The following is a 21,658-nucleotide window of genomic DNA, read 5'->3' on the forward strand; positions in this document are numbered from 1 at the left end:
GACTTATTCTGTTCAAAAATTCTTATTCCTTTTTATCAAAATTCACGCTCTTCTTGTTCATTTCATTCCGTGTGTCTTCTGATCTTGCTGAAGCTTTAAATTTTTTTCAAAGTGCACAATTTTGCATTATTCATGCGTTTTACAGTTCCTCTGACTCAATGACCGATGTCAATTATAGAGTTTAAGAAAAAAATCACAATTTTTTCAGAAATTTTTATGGGATTTAATTCATTTATGATGGAAAAATGCGCTTTATGCCTTAATATACAGTAAACTTCTCGCTAATTTTTTAAACATTTTTCAACTCTTTCCTTTCTTTATTTTTGTGTGGAGACAATAAAATACATTCCACATCTTTATTTCTAATACAGCTCGTTGCTCTATCTCTGATTATCGACAGTTTAAGCTTGTCTTATGCCTTCTTTTTCTCATTCGTAATATTTATTTTATGTTTAAACTTAATATATTGCGTTTTTTGTTGATTCTCTCGAAAAAAAATCAAAGAATGAACAAAAAGAAGTTTAAAAGAGGAGAAAATGTATAAAATTAAAAGTTTAATGAGAAAAAACTTATATTAGAATGAGAAACTGGTTTGTTCATGTATTTCATGATACAGTGCGCATCCTGCTAACTTGGTAAAATTGCAACTTTGCATGTCAATATATATACTTCGTGACCTGGCCACAACACAAATCGTGATCTCGGCAATGAGATTAAGCTTAAACACTTTTAATTGTTTTTAGCGCCTTAATCTTAGATAAAAATCTGCACGTTGTGACTCTCTTTTTTGTACACCCGCTGGCTTTGTATTCTATTCAGCTACTTTTTGTTTCTCCCTAAGTTACAATTCTCATAGGCTTTAAAATTTATAACTTTATTAATACACAAATATGGTACTACTATATTTTGAACTTTGTGCTGTTAAAGTTAACGTCTTTATCTTTTTATTGAAACTTTTTTGTTCTCTTGCTGCTCCATAGAGGTTCTATGAGTTCGACGTAACTCTTGCTACAAGACTTGTATTTTTTTTTTTGATAGAATTGTGTTTTAAATAAATCGCAGAACAAAAAATAAAGGAGAAAATGTAGTTGATGTGACTAAACATTGTTTAAAGTTAAGAAAAGGAACTGAAGTTTAATTTAATCCCTAACGAACCAGCAACATCATCTTAAAAGTAATCGTATAATTAGACCCACTAGTAAATCCCTTTGTTGCTACTTTTCATTGTGAAATTTTCACACTTTTTGCTGCATAGAGATTTAAGAGATTGCAGAATCTATTTTTTTTTATATTTTTTCTTGTATTTAATAATAGTAAATCTATTAATAGTGGTATGAGAAATGAAAAATTCATAAAATTCATTAACATTAAATTAAATCAAAAAGTTAACTTTTCATGCAATCTCTCATGGAAACCTAAATTCCCTCATGCAAGTTTTCAAACGCGACTTGAAAATATAATAATATTTGTGCAATTTCTACGGCACCTGACTGTAATTCTCTTATGCTTCTTGATCAATTTCGTAAAAGTTACTTTTTTTAAATAAAAATATTTTAGGTTAAAAAAAAGTTTAAATCGAAAATATATGTAATAAAAAAATCTTTACCACTTTTTGTTAAGTTATTATTACTGGTTAACTTTTTAGCATGTTTCAGTATCAATTTCGATGTTATCTTTGGATTGTCTCTTCTTTTGAAAAAACTTAATATTAAAAGTTGATTTTCAGTTTGATTTTTTTTTAACAAAGTTTGTGACCAAAACTTATTTTATATTACTTTTAATTTTCAAAAACTTATTAGTATTAATTAAGTGCGTTTCTCTGACTTCTAAACGAATACATTTCACACTTGTGATTTCTCTCCTTCCTTCTTTATGTTGTGTTTTTCGCTTAAATTAAATTGCGAATTATGTATTATTTTATTTTTCATTTCATTTTCGTTTAACTTTTTTTGATGTAGTTTCTTTTTTCTGCTTCTTTATGTTCTACCTTCCTGATGCCAAACAGATTTAGGCGCAAGTCAAACTATCGATTTTTTATAATGAAATTTCAAACTTTTTTTCTTCTCGTTCTTCCACTTATTCATTTCCTTTCTTCCATCACTCAGTCTGTCCATCTGAGTTCTCAACAACACGAAAGGCCAATTGGGCTGTGAAATTTTTTATTCAATCAGGAATTATGAACTATAGAGTAATAATATTAGCTCAATTCGCATAGCGCAATTTAATTTAAATTTATTCAAAATGAATTGACTAATTTGAGGTATAGCAATATTTAATTTAGGGAAAGTAGAAGATGTATGAAAATTAAGTAGACAAAATGATAAAATTAATTTTTATTTCTTATCGAAATATTAAAATATATGTTAAGCATAGAAACATAAGCAAAATATAGTTTTAGCATATGGCAACAGAGAAGCGAGCGTGCGATCAGTTGAGAGAGAAGATATGAATAAGAAGAAGAAAAAAATATATAAAGAGTCATATAGGCAATCAACAATTGAAAAACAACTGGTGAACGAGTGTATATGATTTGTATCACATTCTTATTTATTGTTATTGTCAACAATATTATCAATAATTGATCTTTCTCTTGTGCTCTCTTGTTTCGTTGCCTCTTATTGCCTTATACATCTAGTAGTACACCTATGATTGGAAATTGAGTGTGTGAAAAGCAATACGGCAATTTATGAAACAAAGCAAAAGTGACACGATTACAGTAATTGATAACTAGTTTATCGGGCTAAGCTATAAATATTCTTCCCTCTCACTCTTTCATTTCTTTCTATATTTTTCTCAATGATTCAAGTTCCATCCATATGTGAATATATTGCTTTTTAAAAATATATATTCAATCGCTATCAAATCTATATGTTCTCACATTAAAGTTATGTTTTACTAAACAGCACATAAAAGCTCAGCAGAAACAGCAGCATAAGTCAAAGTAACTATTCAATGGCTGTTTTTTTTTTCTCTTACAATTTTGTTTTTCATGCCGTCGAAGATTTATTACATTCGAAATGAGTCTTAAGAAATCACCTTCTTACCATTGGAGATAAGTTATCTTTCATGTTTCGAACAACAAAAAAAAAATTAAATGCAGAAAAAATTATATATTATTTGCAGTATTTCTTTCTTTTTACTGCACGGTGTGCAACTTTTTCTTCTTATTTCATCTCTTCATATATTTATAAACTTTTTTTACACAGCGCTCTCATGAAGAATCAAAGAAAAGTCTAAATGGGTTTTATGTTTTCAAAAAAAAAGGCCAAAAGACTAATTTTGTACTTTAAATATTATTTTGAGTTCATTTATGTATGATTACAAAAACTATTCAAACTTAAGGATTATAAGTTTTTGAAAATTTTTAGAACATCCGATGGACATTTTTATTTCAGAGCCTTGTACACTTATTAAAAGTAATGCACTATATCCATCAGTCAAAAGGGACTTTTTAACTAGTTCTTTTTTTCTTGTTCTTGCAACAACTCTTACTCATGAAAGAAATGAAATAAAAGAGCTCGTGCAATTTAAAAACTCTCGAACTCGATACTATATTGTTTTTGTGCTCCCTTCAATTTTATTTTTCGGAATGAGATTTAATTTTGAATTCTTTTGGCGAAGCTTTTATTTGTTGCTCTTTTTTTAAGCAACATTTTATATAATTTTGATTATTGGTTAAACTTTAAATCGTATCTAGTTAAATTTTGCTTTGTTGTTCGTCAATCTTTGTCATTGTGATATTTTAAGAAGAAATGAAGAAGCATTTGCGTTTAAGTATTAATTCAAATTCAAATTCAACAAGCCAGACACGGCTGGAAAATGTGTGAATTCTTATTTAAAACTTTAAATTACAAAATTACTAGAAATTAAAACTAAAGCTCGAAAATTAAAACAAATTAAACAGGAAGTTTCACTTTTTCACGTTATAATAATCTTTAAATGGGCATCATCAGCTAGTAAATTTGTGATGTCTGATACTTTTTTCTACCGTTAATATATTTTATTTTAGATGATCCGTGTTTGAAGTTTCTTTTTTTATTTTAACTAAGTTTTTTTTTCTGTTTCATTATTATTTTTCGAAGGAGGTACAAAAACAACTCTTTTTCTTTTTAACTCTTCAAAACTTAGTTGCTGCCGCTGTTACTTACTTCACATCATCATCATCATCATCATCTTTTCATTCTTTTTCTCGCGCTTGTTTTTCCACTTGAAATTCTCTTGAGAGTTGATATAATGAGTCAATTGGTGGTTTGTTAATTAATCTATTGTGTGGTGAGCAAACAAAATGTGTTTAGAAAAGAGCATCGACTATAAAAAGAATGAAAGATACTTCACCTTTTTATAAGAAGCAATAGTGCACTTAATGCCAAACAGTAAGAGTCTTCTTGAAACAATTTTTTATGATTTATTCGAAGGTAAATAAATTAATTGGATTGAATAAAGAAACGAAACAAATTTAAGTGAGGAAACCGAGTATAACACGAGAAGAAAATGAATAAAATTGCTATCGTTAAATACTTTCAACTACAATAAACTATTTAGTGGAAATTTCAACATGAACGAATTGAATTTAAATGGAAATTGATAAATCTGAGTCAAAAAAAAAAAAAAAAATAAATAAATAAAATCAAAAAATGCAAATGTCATTTAGTAAAATAAAAAGCAGAAGGAAGTAATAACTTTAAAAGGTACCTACTCTCTTATGCTTTTAGTTATTTTAACTAAAAAAATGGCGAGATTAAACGTGAGTCTATTTTACGAAATTCAAACTTTTGCTCAAAATTCATCAATTTTAAAGTGATTACAAAAGAATCTTTATAAGTTTTAAATTGATTCCAGTTTATTGTTTTTTAAAGTTGAAGAAATTTTATCAATGAAATAAAAAATGTGGAAAAGGTGGAAAAAGAAAACAAGAGAAATACGCGGTTTCATAGCGAAATGCATCAAAAAATGTTCAACGATTTGCAATGAAGAAAAAAATGGAAAGAAGTAGAAAAAACCAACAGACAACAAAAAACAACATAATTCTGACCTTAAGGGGCGATTTATGCAGCCTGTGAAAGAGAAGAAATGTAAAAAAGCTGAGCCATGTTTCGAGCGCGGCAGGTCAGGAAGCCACAAATTCAAAACAATATTTAAAGGGACTTTAATGAAGGTTCATAAATGACGTTACAATCAAATCATGAGAAATAGTAAAAAAATATGCTTCTTCTATATCGCAACAGCAAATGAACAAGCAACGAAGGCAAGCAATGTTGTAATTTGAAGCTAGTGATTATTCAAAAACACTATCTTTAATTAAAGTGAATAGTGAAAAGAAAGAGAATTTTCTTCGCTTTAATACAACAAACTTCTTGCCATGATTTGCCCCAAATGTAATAAAAGAAGAAAATATGTTGTGCAATTGAAATCCATAGGTTATAGTCCAAAGTTTCGCTATTGTATTATTTTTTTTTTGCAAATAAATTTCATAAAACAACGACTTATTGTTTTTTAAAAGAGTACTTAAAACAACGGCAGGCAAGCAGAAGCCGTAAGGTTTTCCTTTTTATTGTTGATCTCGTTTACTGCTATGACGCGAGGAAAATTTATGTTTTCAGTTCAATTCTCCACCTCATAAGCATCTTCCTCTTTTACGTTTATTTATGTGAAAGCGCTCATATTTTCATCATTTTGGCAATGCACAATTTTTTTTGGATATTTTTATGAATTCTCATTTTGATTTACATAGTTCCTTTGTTAATTTCAAAAATACGTATAAAAATATTAAATTTTTTTACATAGTGACTAAAATGATCCTGTATACACATCAGTTGTAAATGCTTTTTTTGAACATGTTTTAAGAAATTTCTTGCTGGTATCTTTTACTTTCCCAAAAAATATTGTTCATATAAATATACCGTGTATTGTACCAAACCATACATCAGACTCGAAAGAAGAAAAGAATAACCGACCAAAACCATTTAACGTAACATTAATTTTATGAGAGAAAATATAAAAGAAGTAAATGAAATATTTATTATGTATGTCTAACGAAAAGGAATCATGAGATGTAATGAGGCAATTTCGGATGAAAAAAGAGGAAAAAAAATGTTTAAGAATTCTTCCTCTATCTCCATCTTCTTTCACTTCATTTAATTAATTAATTCGATTTATTTGCCCAATCTTTTGCTTCTACGTTATAATTTGTCTTCCTTTTGTATGTTATTTCTTATGATTTTTTTATTATTTCATTTCAATTCTTATTATTACGGACTTTTTACTCAATGGCTCAAAATCTTGAACCGTCCGGTTTTATTCTCGTAGTGGTGGCAATAAAGTAAGAAATGAAAGAATTACAAAAGATGAAAGAGAATGATGCAAGGAGTTTTTTGATTTCAACGTTATTAATTTTTATGCTGTATAATATAGCACATCTTATAGATGAATTCTAATGAAAAAAATGAATACGCCAGCATGCTGTTTATCATAGTTCTATTTATTATTCAAATTAATAGAGCTCAGATTCTAAGAAATTTATTGGTCATAGATTATTGAAGAATTAGTCATTCTTTCAAATTAATTAATGATTGAGGTAGGTACGTCAAAAATAAATTACAGCTGATAATTCTCAAAAACATACAAGGAACTGTCAATCAGCTAATTTAGGAGTAAAAGATTGCTGTTATTAAATAAAGCTTCCGATCACAATGCCTACCCGAATTTTTCATTCTTCTTTTGTTTCTTGAAGCAATACCATACATGAAAGTGTTCAGACCTGTACACACATGTGTGTGATGCTGTTTTATGAAAGAATAATTTTTTCACTCTCTTCACTCTCCGTTTTCCTCTCTTACTATCCTCTGAACTGTATCATCATTATTTCTTTATTGACTAGCCTCGCTTCTTCCACTTCTCAACTCATTTCTTTTTGTGTGTGCCTAATTCATTTAATATTATTCATGCCTCATTTTTTGCTTCTAATTGGGAATCAAAGAAACAATTTTATTATTAGTATTATTCGAGCTATCTACTCATCCATTCTTTTCATTCTTAGCGACTGAGGCAGAGAACTGAAGTGTGAGTGAGGGAGTGAGAAAGGAAAACATTATAAGAATTATAGTTTATAGTTTATAGTTTATGTATGTTAAAATTTATAACTAGGCACATATTAATATGAAAAGATTTTTTCTGGCATTAGTTGGACGGCGCTTTTCCTCCAAAAAATATTCTTATATGAAAACATAACTTTTCATTAAAACGATTTAAATGACATGGAGAAATATGAAATTTAATAAAGCATTTCTACTTCCAGATTTAGCTACAAAAATACATAGAGATAAAAATGGAATCATAAGAAACCCATTAAGAAGTTCAAAAAAAAAAGAAAGAATAAAAAAGCAAAGATTCAAATTTGATGGAATGACTAAATAGTTTTGTTAGGGCTGCTCCATTCAACCATTGCCTCATTGTGTTATTGTATTATTTCATTTCATAAATCAGAATAGAATTTAGAATCTTTCCTTTTCACTTCTTCATGAAATAAAATGTTAAAAAATTTTCGCTGCCAAGCCGTGCTGCTTATGTGTAACCCGTAGAATTTTTTATTTCAAACTCACAAAAAATGAAGAAATACAAAAAATCGGTTTCGCGGTAATAAGTAGTTTCAAAGTTTCGAATCATCACCAGACGTACCATTAACAATCAGTAAATGAAATGAAAAAGAAGACTAAAAGAAGAAGAAGAAAAATTATGGAAAAGTACTAATTAAACGGTAGATTGAGCTTATTAATTGAATTTTCTGTCGAATTTCCTATTTTTTTTTCAATTCATTCATTCAAAAATGATTTTATTTTTTCAAAACAGAAAAACATGTAAAATAAGCTTGAATGAATGAAAAATGTTATAAGGTAGTAGAAAAAGAAAGATAGAAAAATTTTAATCTGGTTAAGCATTTCGATACGCCAAAATAGGCAACAAATCGATTGATTTTGAATAAGGATAAATTTGAATGTTGTGTGGTTACATACAACATGTTCATTACACTTTCTTGTGCACAAATGCACCTTCTCATCTCGTGATTGGAATTTTTCGACTAGAGATTCTATCTCGACACGGAACGAAAGATTTATGAGACTTTTTGATTTTAATATTTAGTTCACATCATTAATGCTTATTAATCTAATTTAAATGCAAAAACTTTACATCATGAAGATAAGACTCATTACAGTTAATGCTGGATAATTAAAATGGTATTTATAACTATCATACAGAAAAAAATCTCATAATTATCTCAATACCTAAATGTGAAAATCGTATATCACATACATATGATCATCAAAATTGAAGCGAATGTCGATGTTTTATATCCACTATTTTATTATATAGATCGATTGATTGTGACTAACAAGCCGTTGCAGTTATGGAAAACACGAAAACAATTCAAATTTACCCAATATATTTCTATTTTAATTGAGTGACAATAGCATTTAAAATGCTGCTTGGGGCTTCTGACAAGTCACTTACTATGGATTTTAAAGACACTTGGCATATTTCCTAGGAATATGTATAAACACAAATAAAAATAGAAAAAATAATGGTAATAATACAGAGCGAGGAAGGAGAAGAAAAATTTGTCGAAAAGAAAATTAATAATAACTAATAGAGAGATATACAATTTATGATTATTAGATATTAAAGGTAGACGAGAATGCTACCTGTTCAATGTCTCATTCATTATATTTTTGTGTGTGATCACTTCTGTTTGTTGTTTTGTTGTTGTTCTCACTCGTTGATGTCGACAGAAAACGAGAGAAAGAAATGACTTAACGCGATTAATAATAAATAAAAATTTATGTGTGAGAACGAAGAAATATAATAAAAAAATTAATAAGCTTCAAATTGGCGTTGCCCGCCCACTGTTTAAAGATAATTTATCGTTTTAACACATTTTAATAAGAAGGAAAATTATCATAAAACTCTCTTCATTCACAGATATTGCCATACCGTTTGTCGCTTTATAATCTTCAATCGAAACCAATATTGGCCTCATCATTATTAATAATAAATTTGATTAACATATTTAAATCCAAAATCTATGGATGAGTTTATAAATTGGTCCGAAAATACCTATTAAGTTCTCAAACAGAACTTATCAATAAATGTGAGAAATGGTGTGTAAAAGAAGAGAAAATTGTCATCGTTTAAGGAAGCTCAAGCTGCGATTTGCATAATCTTATTATGCAGTTAAGAACGGCGCTTCTCTCACGTATGGAAAATGGATTATTAAATGCTTTTGCCTTTACGTTTGATTAGAATGCTGATGATGATGTTGATGTGCTCTTAACTTGCTTACCTGCCGATTTACTACCCATATTATATTATATGAATATCATTTACAAATAAATAATAATTTTTGTGGCTTCGACACCTGCCGTGATGATTGTTTATCTCTAAGTGTTCTTTCTTTTTTTTTATTAATATTTTTTTTTTACATTTTACTCACGCTAGTGAAATGGAAATTTAAACGAAACAACAAGAAACGAACAACAGAATGAATTAATTCATTCGATGTGGTTTCTGGTCATTATTAGTGTATAATAAATTGTTAAATTATACATAGACCGACGTTAGAAATTTTTCTTCATTTCTACTTCAATTAATTTCCACCTATGTGTCTACGTAGGTAATTTACTTAATTCACTGTAAAATATTTTAATTAATTAAATTTAATTTTTGGACATTCTGAATTCAATGTTCTTAATTAAATTTTTTCTTTCTATAGTTTTCTATTTTTGCGTTAAAGATTAATTCAGCGGCTTTTATGTCCACCTGTCTATGTTTGTTTTCACTGTCCTAAGATGGTAACATTAATAACTTATTAGATCTCTTTGAGCTTCGCTTTTAGTAGGGTGCTGCTGAATTTTTTTTACTTTATAATATTATATATTGAAATATTTCACCATTTAAATAATTAAATTAAGACGAAAGAATATTTTTTTTTTTCAAATTGAATAACATCAAAAATGGTCAGAAAGTATAATAAAGAAATGCCAAAAAGAGGGAAAAGAAATGAATAAAAATAATAAGAGAAAAAATCCCATGGTAAGAATTTTTTCTTTAATTCATATGCAAATCAATTAATAATTTGTCTTGTGAACATTAAGAGAAACATCTGAGTATTTTATTCATACATACATAAGTTGTATTCATTGAGCACAGCAAAAAGGCATATTGTAATAATTGACTCATTATTCTACCATTATAAGAGATTACAAGCAATGAAAAAAAGGCACAAAAACAAAAGGAGCGATTGAGAACAATCGAAAAATTCAAATAAAGTGTCTTTTTTGCTTCTTGTTATTTCCTTCTTTTCCTCATCTCCGCACTCTGCACAGATATCTTTTCTACTTCTTGTGCGCAATATTGTGGGAAAAATATCAGCGATTTAATTGTGTTAGAAAGCCAGATGCTTTGCAAAATGCAAAAAACAGGCGCTAGTAACGTTTTGCTCTCCTTTCATGTTATTATGAATCGACGAAAAAAAAACCTCGGCAAAGTCAGGCATATTCATTGAAGAATGGTAAAAAATTATCTAGATTATTTTTCAAACTACAGAAAATTTTCTATAATCAATCTGCTTGGAAGAATGAAAGGAGAGAGAAAAAAACGTGCATTTATATGCCTGTTGCATAGAGTAACATGTGCTTTCTTGTGCAATTTTTTATATATTTTTTATGCTGCTTTCAGACTCGATCAATAGTCAAGAGCTTCTTTTTTTATATCAATTATATTGTCAGCATTCGAACGTGTATGAGTGCGTTTTTCTACATTTTCCTTTATCTTTCATCTTCAAAATTACAAACTAAGAATGGACATGCAAAATTTTTAAATGATGAAACTTAGGAATTTTATTTAAGGAAATTAAAATTAATAGTGATTTCCGTTTCCAATTTACAAAAAGGTTGTTAGTATTTAGGATTCAAGATAACTTTTGTAGTCAATTGTTTCACAAATTATAGACAAATTGAATTTAGAATAAATCGATAGTAATTTTGTTACTGACTAATTTATTTTTTAATTTGTTTAATATATTTAATTAAAAACAGCAAATTTACACGATTAAAGGATAAACATAAAATAATTCACAAGAAATTAGATTCCAATTCCCTCAACTTGATGTTTAGTATTTTTCTGCAATAAATATGTAGATAGAGTCTCTCATTTGGATCTTACTGTGTTGTGTATATATAATACATATAAACTTGCATAAAAATGCAGTTTTCCACCTGATGCATGATGCGAACATCAGTGCAAAACGACGCAACAAATAAACTGAATTCCAATCAACTTATTTTACTCGTTTTATATCTTCTTTCTTCTTGCCTTCTTTCGCTTCTTTACCTTCTTCTTTCTGTGCTTTTTTTGAACATTCTTCGTATGTATGTACATATTGAACAGCCACATATTTTCGCCGAAAGATATACAGTACCGTGTGAGAAATATTTTGCATTTAGGACTTTTTTTTTAAGTGGAATTGAATGTGTGCCTTATAAGTACATCTTTTATTATAAGCATATTTGTTCAATGTTTAATTTTTATATTCTTGCTTGCATATTTGTTGTTGCTTCTCTCAATCTCTCATGATTTTGTAAACTTCCATAGTTTACTTTTTAAGGGAAGATACTACATATTGGCCTGTAGTGTATAAACATACATAATATTATACTGAATTGATATGTACTTTATATTGTACAAAATATCAAAACTGTTTTATTTGGTAAGGAGAAAGATCTTAATTAAGTTCTACTTGGCAATGCCTCAACTATTCGCCTCATACTATATATGGATTGCAATCGCCTTTAGATGGAAAGAAAAATTCCAATTTTTCCATACACACACAAAAAATCTTTTTTTGCCTTTTGTTGCTGTTATTTTTTTTTTTTTTTTGATTAGAGAATTTACTATATGCGCTTAAATCTTATGATCAGAGTGATCAGAGGCCGAAAAAACCCGTTGTGAATTTTAATCAGCTAAAAGGAAAGGAAAAATGCTTCAATCTATCTATTTATCCACCATTCGCTTCTTGTTTATATGGCCATTATCTTTAGTCTGACTCTCAATATAAAACGAAATGAATATTTTTAGCACATTTTTGGTTAAATAAATGAGATTTGTTTAATTCAATGAAATAACTTTTTTAATCTTTAAATATCAATAAAATGAGTGACTGATGAAACAGTTTAGGAATCAGCTTAAAATGTCTAAATATGCAAATTGAATGTGTAACAAATGTGATGTCTAATTCGAAAATTAAAGATTTCCTCAAGTATTTTCTGGCATTAACAAAATAATTGTGAAAAACGCCTAAATCATTCTTTATTTGAAATGAGCAGCTTTATAACTTTTTTAGTTTTCGCTTTATAAATTGTAAGAAATAGCAAGCACACTTTGTGTGTAACAAATATATAATAAAAATAAAAAAATGTTTAGTTTCAGATATGGCACACATATAAAGCAGCATATAGCACGAGAGAAACAGAAAAAAGCAACAGAAAAGCGCAGATTCAAATCATTATCACATATATATTATGTATATATGAGAAATAAGAGAGGCAAGTGAGGAACAAACGAATTAAAATAACGCTATGCGCTTAAATCTTGTATTTTATGAGAAGATAACAGTTTTATCTATTAAATACAGTCATTTTCAGTTAGAGAGAATATTTCTCCATCTCTTCTCAATGTAAATTTTGCCTTGTTTTTTATTTTCATAGTGGCTCATTTTAAGGAATTGAGAAAAATGTTTTTAGACACCACGCGACAATATAATGAGAATTAGATTAAAAAACATACATATATGTTATTTATTTGTTTATCAATTCTGCATTTTTAATACCCGCTTAAGCTACTCAGACTGATGATGATGATGTAAACATTTTTCATTATGGGGAATATTTCTATGAAAGAATTTCGGAAAGTTGCGATAAAAGAATGACTGGAATATGATAGTAATATTTACTGTATTATTTATGCATAGCTTTTCTCGATATTTCTTAATTGACATTAAATATTACTCAATGAAAATAAAAAGTAAAGCATGTAATACTTTAATCCAATGCACGGCACTTACATATGAGTAAATATGAGTTGATAAAGGTAAAAGCCAAAGAGAGAAGATTTTTTTATGATATTCCAGGTATTTTTATTGGCAATGCGAGGAATTTGTTTCATACTAAGTTTACGTCTTATGTAATTGATTTACTTTTTTTAAGGCATTGGAATGAAGCATCAAGAACTACTGCTCTGCGAATTTTCTAAATTTTAATGTAATGTAAAGAGTTTTGAAAAAATGAATCTTGTGAATTTAAACTATGTTGTAAATGTGATGAATTAATTAAATATTTTATAATTTCATGCTCTATAGAAATATCATTCAATTTTATTCCTAGAAATAACTTGCATGTGTAACTTTTTTTTCATATGTTTTGTTTTAGTTTATTTTATGACTATTCAGTATTTTATTACACTGCATTTAAATGTCTTAATTTTTTATTTAATTAACTTGTATGTTTTATTATAAATATTTAATTCCTCATGCATTAAATTACATACTAAATTTATAAAAATTGTAGAAAAAAACTGAATTTGAAATGTTGTGAATGAAGCATTAAGCTTTTAAAAAAATCATATCATCCGAATGCATCCAATGTTTTTATAAACAAATAGAAATTGTAATTCGAGAAGCAACTTTACTTCCTTATTAATATCTTCAAATTATTTGAATCACGTAAATTAAAACGAAATAAAATTTTAGACATCGTTTGTTCAGCATATCTACTTTGAAAGTTACAATAAAAATCTACTCTTTACATCCACGATCCAACAAATATTATTTGCATGAACTTCTTGTAACATTTCTTTGTAACAAATATTTAATAAAATTTTATACTTCAAATTGATTATTTTAAATGCTTAAACTGCATCAAATAACTTGAAAAATATCAAGTTATTGAAATGATACAAAGTTAAAAAAAAATTCCGTTCAGCAAATATAACGTTAATCTATGATGAAAATTTCTTTCAAGCTTTCAAGTTGTTTTCATCATCAAACTAATTTTCTATTTATTCACTTAAATACTTCTCCATCTGTTCGTAATTGAATTTATCTTTAACACTTTTTCAAATAAAAAAATATTTAAAAATACAGGTCAAGCAGTAAAGCGGCTTATAAGTAGTTCATTTTGAAAATGTTTGGTCAATAATGAGCACCTGACTGATGAGCTTTTTTGAAAAGAAATAAATTTGCGCGATTTAAGAAAATTTAGAAATTAACAATTTCGTTTTACTGCTATTGTTCAATATGTTGTTAATATTTAGACGATTTCCTTAATCTCAGAATTTCTACTCGAGTTTTTATTAAATTATTTCATTCATAGTTTCCGAAAAAGAAATTTTTGAATAGTTTTGAATGAAATTTTTTATCATCAATTAAAATGAGAACAATGCATTTAAATAATAATAGTAAATTTCACAATATTTCACCCTAATTAACAATATCGTTCTTATTAACTTGCTATCTATATATTATTCACTAAAAAATTTCTATAATTAATTCTCAATTTATATTCAGTTGTTAATTGCTTGTAAAATGAATATGTTTTTTTTGTGCTGCTAAAGAATTTAGAACAGTCTTATTAAATCATCACCATTGGAACTAATCAATTCTTATAAAAAAATCTTTTTGTTCTGCCTCTAATCTTTCGTTCGCACCAGACTGGAAGTTGTTAAGTTAAGAAGTTTTCTCTCACTTATAAATTACTTTTCAGTACAAAAAATTTTTTTCATTCGAGAAAAGATAAAAAGATGAATAAAATTGTATTATTTCAATTTCATTCATTCATTTCAATTCATTCTTTTCTTCTTTATATTACAGACGCATTTAGAGTTAGAATGACAAGTTATAATTCCCATTTTTTGATCTGTCTGACTGTCTTTCGTATACTTTTGGAGGAACAAAATATGAACAATGTTTTGAAAAGATATATAAAAGAGAACTAGAAAAAGCTACAATGTTCATCCGTATGCGCTTATCATACTTATCTAACATGCATCTTTGTAACTTGTTTTATCCACTGAGACAATATCGCAATAATTAACGCAGCGGAAAAGGCATTGTGATTCAAATTCAAGGCTATGGAAAATTATGAATTCTACCGTAATGTGAATCCATATTCAAATATATGCTTTGTACTTATAAAAGAGATGTTACACTTTTTCTTATATTCTCTTTCCTTCTTTACTTGTTTCATTTCAAATTGAAATAATGATGAATATAAAAGAAAGAAAAAAAAAATCTCGTGAAAGAAGTGCTTCACATGCTCCATGGCACTTTGCAGCCATATAGAGTGACTTATTGGATGAGAAAATGAAGAAATTTACATGTTAGCATTTTATTTCTTACATTTTTTGTTTAAAAAGTCATCAAGAAGTCTTTAAGCAGTTTTATCACGTATTTGAGATAAAACCAAGTAAGAGCGAGGTGTAAAGTGTTCGTGGCATGTTAAAATTTCCTGCCTGGTGTGTGCGAAAATATAAAATGAAATGAATATGTAGAAGGAAGAGAAAAAAAAAATTGAACATCATTTAACTTTTACACGAGGTGAATTGAAGGAATCGACTCAAGATAGAGGTTCTGAATAGAAAACTAATGCACCAGAATAGAGTTGTACTTCATCAATATGATTGCAATCCTCGGCAAACATATTCAATTACTTAACATTTGAACATTAATTTTTTCAGAAATTAAAGTTTGTCTTATAACGTTCATTTGTAATTTGAATAACATTTATTAAACATGGTTCAAAATCCCTTTTCATACAAAAGTTCAGTCTTTATTTGAACTTAAATAAATAAGCATCTCATTTATATAATAATCAGCTAGGAAATAGTTTTAATTAAACTACATCTACCACAGTTAAAAAAATTTCGAGAATAAATTTGTAAAACCAGGACGATGAATAAAATAATGCATCGAGTCTGAAGAACCCCCAATCGCGATTTAAAAATAAAAAATAAAAATGTAAAAAAGTTAAAGTGCAAAAAATGCAAATTTCAAATGAAATGAAAAAATAACATTAAATTAAAAGAAAAATAAGAACTAAAAGGAATAGTAAATGAAATAATAAAAAATGGGGATCAACTTACGTTTGGAACGAAATCACAGATCACAATAAATATGAATATTCCAATTCGAATCCATGAATGTAAATTTTCCATTCTCATTTTAATTTAATCATAGTTTCTTCCTGTTCCTGTGTACATATATATGTCAATCCTATATCTATATCTAAATGTGTAAATATTTATAACCCCGATGATCGTCGATGATGCTGTTGCTGATGCTGATGTGCGTTATTTATTAGATTATAATATGAGAATTAATTAGGCACAAATCATCAATCCAATTTCACAAGTTGATGACAACGATGATGATAATGACAGCATGTTCAACATTATTCTTGCATGAAATAAATCTTCTCTTTCGTTTTGTGTTCTTCTATAAATGTCTATCTTGTAACAATTGCATAGAAGCATCTTTTATATTAGTTGGCAGTGGAAATATGTATAAAAAACGGAAGATGTTTGTGAAGCACATGAGAACAAACTATCAATTAAGCGAATATAATGCAATTTATGGTAAAAATGCATTTTTCAATATTCAATTTTTTACGCTAAAGACGTATTTCTCTTTTTCCGTTTTCCATTCGTCTCTTTTTCTTTTTTTTTAACTTAACTTTTTGCTTTTCATTTGCTTATTTATTTATGTATACCTTTTTATATTTTTTGTGCTAGCCTATGTGCATAAATTTTCATTTTTCCACACGTTTTAAGATTTAATTTTATTTTAATATCTTTCCGCGCTGTTTGCCGTTTTCATTCCCGAGAAATATGCTTTATCTTCACATAAAACTTATGCACATTCTTCTTTATTTTACTTTTTGTGCTATAAGAACTTAAAGACTTTTCATTCGTGTTTTTTGCACATTCGTGTGGTGTTTATTTCATCCAATGCACCTCACTTTAAAATTATTTTTTTTTTTTCGTTTGATTCGTGAACAACACACAGGTTTATTTTATTAGGTATTTTAAGAAATTGATAATAAATTTATATAGGAATCATACACAAGAATCCATTTCAATTTTTTTTTATGACAAATTTTAAAATTGCACAATTATTCTTGACTGCTTCCGCTTAATTGCACTGACTTGTTCAGATGAAAAGTTTATTCGATTTATGGTTCAAATACAGTAGGGGTACAAAAAAATTAATTAACTTTTTTTTTGCTTACAAATATTCTACACAGAACTGCATGTACATTAATGTGCTTCAATACAAAATATGTATATAAAATTTATTTATTACTACCGAGAATCCTTGGAATTCTTATTTATTTTTTAGCAATCTTTTAAAGAGAAAATTAAAGTTTAACACACAAAAAATGTAAGCCAATTTTTCTTATCGCACTTCACTTTTTCCATCCAGATGTATATAAATTTTAATGGAGTTTTTTTTTGGTTTTTTTTATACATTCGCTGCTTCAGTTTATTCCTTTTTCACGATATAATTTAGCCTGTCTTGTCTTCTTTCCTTTCCTTTTTCTTAACTTTTTTTATGCCTTGCTCATGCACTGCAAAAATGTTATTTTATTTTATTGGATTATTCCCGCGAGGCTTATAACTGTGCAACCGTTCAGCAACAGCGATAAACATAAACTGCTCAATCGCCAACGGGAAAAAGCTTGAGGCGATATTTTTTTCCTCATCATCAATTCTTCTTTAACTCAAAGGCATGTTCTCTCTTCCTCTCTTGATTTTATATCAATCGAACCCTCACGCGCTCTCTTATTTGTATAATAGTTAAAAGTTGCTCTCATTCTCCGCATTTCAAATTTTTATATTTTTGTGTGTAATTATTGAATTACATTTTGCGGTGCTGTGATGAGAGTAGCGATTGACTTCTTTGAGGGTCCGAATTTTTTTTCCTGTGTTGTTATACCGCGCTATATATTACATTACATTTTTTACTTGCTTACTTATTTGCTTCTCTCACTCTCAATTTTTTTTTTTTGTTAAATTTAACTATTTCTTCCATCATAAATCTATCTACATATAGATAATCTTTGTTTCTTTCATTATATCCCAATGTATATGCATGACTCTTTTCCACGGAATAATAGAAAATAATCTATTTGCGTTAAGCAAATATGAGATGTTAGATTAATCACACATTATGCAATCAAATATTGATCGAGACTTATGGAAAATTAAACAGTTATCCATTTCTTTTCTTTCCCATTTTATTTTTTATTTAATTCAATTGACTTTAAACAGTAAAAATAAAAAGAATGGACAAAGAAGTCCTCATTTACCAATCGAGATTTTGTAGATTAAATCACAAGATGCACATCACGCGCAAGCTTTAAAGCATTGTATTTATACAAATTCTTAAAAGAACAACGTTCCATTAATTCCATTATTCAAGGTTTTATTGGTATTTGCAAAAATTTAGATTCCTGAATCCAATGATTAGCAAGATGTGAGTCAGGAGATATTTCATCTATATTTTTTTAATATCTTTAAAAAACAATTTCCAAAAATATATATTCAATACCGTATGTACTGACAAAAAAAAAATTAAATACTGAAGTGTGTCGTGGAGCAAAGACTAGTCGGGTACTATTGGCTCTAATCAGATGGATTTAAATTATCGACCATTTAACAATTTAAAAATGGAACTTAATTAATTTTAAACAATTCTGAAAATCTTAAAGACACATAAAAAGAAATGACACATCTGTTTTGTAAAAAGCACGTTGAAATGTGTGAGTCACATGGCTGGAAAAGTTGTACAATTTATTAAAACTACCAATAACTATTGTGAAAAGAGGAAAAAATGTTAAATGTTTATTGCATATACTGTGAATGAATGTGTGTATAAAAAAAGAAGGTATATAAAATAAAATGCATTAAAAGTTAATAAAACTTGCCGCCGCACATTGTGAACAATGTAAATGCAATGCTCATAAAGATATGTGCTAAAAAAAATTGCCATTATCTTGTAATTCTTGTAAATTGTATCATCATTTTTTACTTCCACTATGTAGTTTTTATTATGCGCTTTTACACTTTTATGGAGCGTTGTACCGCACCGCACCATGAACTTGCCAATATGTACATAAATAGCATGAAATGATCTCTTTTTCATAAACTTTTTAATTTTTTTTTTCTTTTTTGAGAAGCTCTTTTTAAGTAAACATGAGAAATGACCGAAAACGAATGACATATGTGAAAGATATTTTTTTTTTCCTCTCTTTTCTTTTCTTTTATTGATTAATAACATAAAACTTATCGTGAGATCGCAACGGCATTCTGTCAAACTATTCGTAAGGTAAATATGATGATAAAATGTCAACAAAAAAAGAGAGAATATCAAAAGAAGGTGAGAAATATTTTCGATCTTAGTCTTACTATTTGATATAAAATAATATATATTGACTTAACTATTAATTATCATCATTAATGCATTAAATTTCTTATCAAAGTGCATGTATGCCATGTTGTTCCCATTCTACAATAACAACAGTAAAGTTCTTTTCATTTGCCATATCGAAAGCCAATTTTCTCATCTCATTTGAGTGCATCTTTGCTATTTCACCTTAAGTAATCTTAAATATGGATGTACATACAGCACATTCATAAAATAAAATAAAAAACATAAACGATTTCAAAGGTAATAATGAAAGAATTTTTTTTTTTTCCTCTTTACATTTATGTCTTAAAGCCACGTGGTATAGATATAAAGCAATGAAAATAGTCTACATAGTAATTATATTTGTTTTTAATCTTTTTTATTACTTACTCGTTCGCATCTTACTGCTTCAATTAAATATATAGGGTATTTATACTTAGTCGCTAATAAAAAAGTTTAAACTACTACTAAAATGTCTTCATGGCATTGGAACTCTAAAATTATTTTAGAACATTCTTCAAAAACGACAAAAACCACAATTTTATTTATTAAAATATTAATTGACATTTATTGGATATCCCCAAGAAAAAAAAAATGCGCTATCGTAATTCGCTTAAGATAACTTCATTTTACATATATTTTCATCATCATCTCTTCCTTTTTATTATTTTCGAAGCCAGATGTTGGAATTTTCGCTTTCATATATTATAAATTATAAAAAAATCTGACGTTTACGTAGTTGCGATATTTATATTCAATAATATTGAAAGATTCAGATATCTGGATCTGTTATGGGTTAAATCACTGTGAGAACATTGCGACGAACAGGCTGATTACAATTCGATTAAAAAGGGAGAAACAAGTTGTTCATTGAATTGAAAAGGAAGAAAGAAAGAAAAAGAAATAAACGGAATCAGGTGAAAATGCAAATTATTATTAAGCCTTCTCTTTTTTTTTCATTCTCTTTCCTCTCCCTTGTACTTACATATATACCTGGGAGAGAAGCATTGACATCGTATATTTATTAATAAGAAAAGCGAAATGAAGCGTATTAATAAACAATGTTCAAATGACACGTTGACAAGATTATGATAATTTGAAAGATACTTAACTCCATCAAGCAGTCAACTTAATATTTTAATTACACATACATATAATGAATGGAGTTGAAAGGAGTTACCGTTCACATTAGCCTAATGAGCAATTTTATTAAGTTTATGATGTTTAAAAAGTAATAATAATAAGAATAAAAAGGCAATATTATATCGTAATATAGTTAGTTAACTTGTCTGCATCATTATATCTACATTCATGAACATAAAAAAATTGTTAATGCTTTCGTTTATGTTTTCACTCAAGTTGTGGAAATTTTAGTGTAATTGTTTTTAAAAGTAAACATCTCAATATAAATTTTCCATGTAGAGTATCTTGCATACCTAAAATTACTGATTTTAAAAGTTCTTCAATTCTATTACTCAAATAGAAACAAAAATTGAAAATTTTGGTAAAGAACATTTTTTTAAAAAATATTTACTTACTGAAATCAAACAAAAAATTATTCACATTGCCGTATAATGAGTTTACTTTATTTTCTTTATTAACTGGTTGTTGATTCTTTAAATGCCGCTTTGATTATTATTGCTGTATTTAGATAGATAGAGCGATCTAACAACAGAAAAAGTACATATTCATTAATGAGTGCATATTAAAAAGTGTATTATTTTTGCCAATTTATTCACTAAGATATTTACGTAAACATATCAATTAAAGAGGCGTTTAAATAGACAATTAAATTATACACATTTCTAAAATAAATATAAAATTAAAAAGAAGCAAGAAATAAAGTGAAAAAGGCAATAAGAAGAAGTCAACATACCAAGGAGATCTGCAGAAAATGTAATGGATGATGAAAGTTATAATGTTGAAAAATTGGATCGGCAGTGACACATCGTCGAGGGCATTAACCAAAATAAGTTTTTGGAGTGAGAAGAAAGATAAAAAGCAGCGCTAAGTAAAGGAAGCCAGCTCATACGTGTGTATGTTTTTTTCTTAAATGTACATAAGCATTAATTTATTTTCACTTTAAAAATTATTTTTTGCCTTGACACCTGACACACAAAGTGACAAGATTGAAAAGATTAATTCAAA

At 27.7% G+C, this 21,658-nt stretch overlaps 1 protein-coding gene across 1 annotated transcript in view; it reads right to left on the reverse strand.

Annotated features, from left to right (window-relative positions):
• Window positions 1-17,736, reverse strand: part of Ser (protein serrate) — a 30,135-nt gene extending 12,399 nt beyond the window's left edge. The window contains exon 1 of the mRNA XM_070638045.1: window positions 16,186-17,736. Coding sequence (XP_070494146.1) covers window positions 16,186-16,263 — 78 coding nt within the window. The 5' untranslated portion in view covers window positions 16,264-17,736. The remainder of the gene's footprint in view (window positions 1-16,185) is intronic.
• Between the last annotated feature and the right edge of the window lie 3,922 nt (window positions 17,737-21,658).

Source organism: Chironomus tepperi, unplaced genomic scaffold, assembly GCF_022539635.2.
Source record: "Chironomus tepperi strain 1889 unplaced genomic scaffold, CSIRO-AGI_Ctep_v1 contig_170, whole genome shotgun sequence".
Taxonomy (NCBI): Eukaryota; Metazoa; Arthropoda; class Insecta; order Diptera; family Chironomidae; genus Chironomus; species Chironomus tepperi.